At 42.7% G+C, this 2,500-nt stretch overlaps 1 protein-coding gene across 4 annotated transcripts in view; it reads right to left on the reverse strand.

Moving 5' to 3' along the window:
* Nucleotides 1–2,500, reverse strand: part of frmd8 (FERM domain containing 8) — an 8,687-nt gene that overhangs the window by 2,867 nt on the left and 3,320 nt on the right. For all 4 annotated transcript variants that reach the window (XM_083567818.1, XM_083567815.1, XM_083567816.1 and 1 more), the window contains exons 4-6: nucleotides 1,939–2,040; nucleotides 1,775–1,833; nucleotides 12–178 (exon numbers count right to left, since the gene is read on the reverse strand). In XM_083567818.1, the coding sequence (XP_083423944.1) occupies nucleotides 12–178; nucleotides 1,775–1,833; nucleotides 1,939–2,040 (328 nt within the window). The remainder of the gene's footprint in view (nucleotides 1–11; nucleotides 179–1,774; nucleotides 1,834–1,938; nucleotides 2,041–2,500) is intronic.

Consider the following 2,500-nt stretch of genomic DNA (forward strand, 5'->3'; position numbering starts at 1 on the left):
TGTGTGTATACCTGATAGCAGTGGTCAGTTGCTGGTCGTCGAGTCCTGTACCGATCTCTATAGCACATGATAGAGCAGCCAATCGACTCCAGTGCTCAGGGTCACATGGGTACCGGCCTTCGATGACATTTAATTTAGCCTCATCATACAGGAGCCGTAACACACACTCATCCTCCACCTGCAACACACACACACACAAAAATAAGCTCACAAATTAAACCCTTGTGTACTATATCCAGAGAGCACACTAGTGCACTACAGTACAGTATATATATGAAACCTGCTGTGTGTGTGTGTGTGTGTCAAATCAATTTTATTTGTCACATACACATACACTCACCGGCCACTTTATTAGGTACACCTGTCCAACTGCTCGTTAACGCAAATTTCTAATCAGCAAATCACATGGCAGCAACTCAATGCATTAAGGCATGTAGACATTGTCAAGACGATCTGCTGCAGTTCAAACTGAGTGTCAGAACGGGGAAGAAAGGTGATTTAATTGACTTTGAACGTGACATGGTTGTTGGTGCCAGATGGGCTGGTCTGAGTATTTCAAAAACTGCTGATCTACTGGGATTTTCACAACCATCTCTAGGGTTTACAGAGAATGGTCCGCAAAAGAGAAAATATCCAGTGAGCGGCAATTCTGTGGGCACAAATGCCTTGTTGATGGCAGAGGTCATAGGAGAATGGCCAGACTGGTTCGAGCTGATAGAAAAGCAACAGTAACTCAAATAACCACTCACTACAACAGAGGAGCATCTCTGAACGCCGAACCTTGAGGCGGATGGGCCACAGCAGCAGAAGACCACACCGGGTGCCACTCCTGACAGCTAAGAACAGGAAACTGAGGCTACAATTCGCACAGGCTCACCAAAATTGGACAATAGAAGATTGGAAAAATGTTGCCTGGTCTGATGAGTCTCAATTTCTGCTGCGACATTCGGATGGTAGGGTCAGAATTTGGCGTCAACAACATGAAAGCATGGATCCATCCTGCCTTGTATCATTGGTTCAGGCTGGTGGTGGTGGTGGTGTTATGGTGTGGGGGATATTTTCTTGGCACTTTAGGCCCATTAGTACCAATTTAGCATCGTGTCAACGCCACAGCCTACCTGAGTATTGTTGCTGACCATGTCCATCCCTTTATGACCACAGTGTACCCATCTTCTAATGGCTACTTCCAGCAGGATAACGCGCCATGTCAAAGTGTGAATCATTTTAGACTGGTTTCTTAAACATGACTATGAGTTCACTGTACTCAAATGGCCTCCACAGTCACCAGATCTCAATCCAATAGAGCACCTTTGGGATGTGGTGGAACGGGAGATTCGCATCATGGATGTGCAGCTGACAAATCTGCAGGAACTGCGTGATGGGATCATGTCAATATGGACCAAAATCTCTGAGGAATGTTTCCAGTACCTTGTTGAATCTATGCCACGAAGAATTAAGGCAGTTCTGAAGGCATAAGGGGGTCCAACCCGGTACTAGTAAGTGTACCTAATAAAGTACATACAGGGTACAACATGCAGTGAAATGCCTATTACGACGGTCCAACATGAGGGAATAGGATGGGGAGAAAAATAATGCAAAGAAAAAGAAGACTGATAAATAAAAGTAGAAAAACTATATAAAATAAAATATAAGAATATATAAGATAAAGATAGATATATATGTGAAATCCTTGCTTTTGTGTGTGTGTGCGTGTGCGTGTGTGTGTGTGTGTGTGTGTGTGTGTGTGTGTGTGTGTGTGTGTGTGTGTGTTTACCTGTAGTTCTTTAGATTTTGGGTAAAAAACATTCCTTCTGTACTGCAGACAGGGCTCATCTACAGACCACACACACACACACACACACACACACACAATCAGACATACATATACTATCAGTATGTATATATACACACACAGGCTGATACAGTCCACACACACACCGAGAGCGATTTCGTCTGTGTGTGCGAGGGTGAAGCGGTACAGCAGGTCCTGCCACTGACGGCACAGTTTATACGGCTGGTGTTTAGGCTTCAACTGCAGCTCTGTGTTCACACACACACACACACACACACACACACACACACACACAAATTCAGTTGAATGTAGGTTCAGTTTGTGCATTAGTGTTTTGTTATCAGAGTCTGTTCACTAATCACTGGGATCAACACAACTGTGTGTGTTGTTGATTGTGTGATCACTGGTCCAGTAGACGTCACATGTTCTATGATCTTGTACTTGATCTTTAGAATTGTGTTGATGTTGGATGTTATAAGAACGAGTGACGTCTTCCATCTTTTCACCTCTAATCTCTAATTAATTTTTACTTTTGTTTTCATGTTTATTGCTTTGTGGTTATTATTAGAAGAGGGTGTACACATGAATGTCCAGCAGACACACAAGCTACTTCTGCAATTTGTTCACATCTATGAAATTTCACAATACAAATGTACAAAGATTTTATTTATTAGGGCTGTCAAAATTAACTAAATGTAATTTAATTTA

This window comes from Silurus aristotelis, assembly GCF_946808225.1.
Source record: "Silurus aristotelis genome assembly, chromosome: 18".
NCBI lineage: Eukaryota > Metazoa > Chordata > Actinopteri > Siluriformes > Siluridae > Silurus > Silurus aristotelis.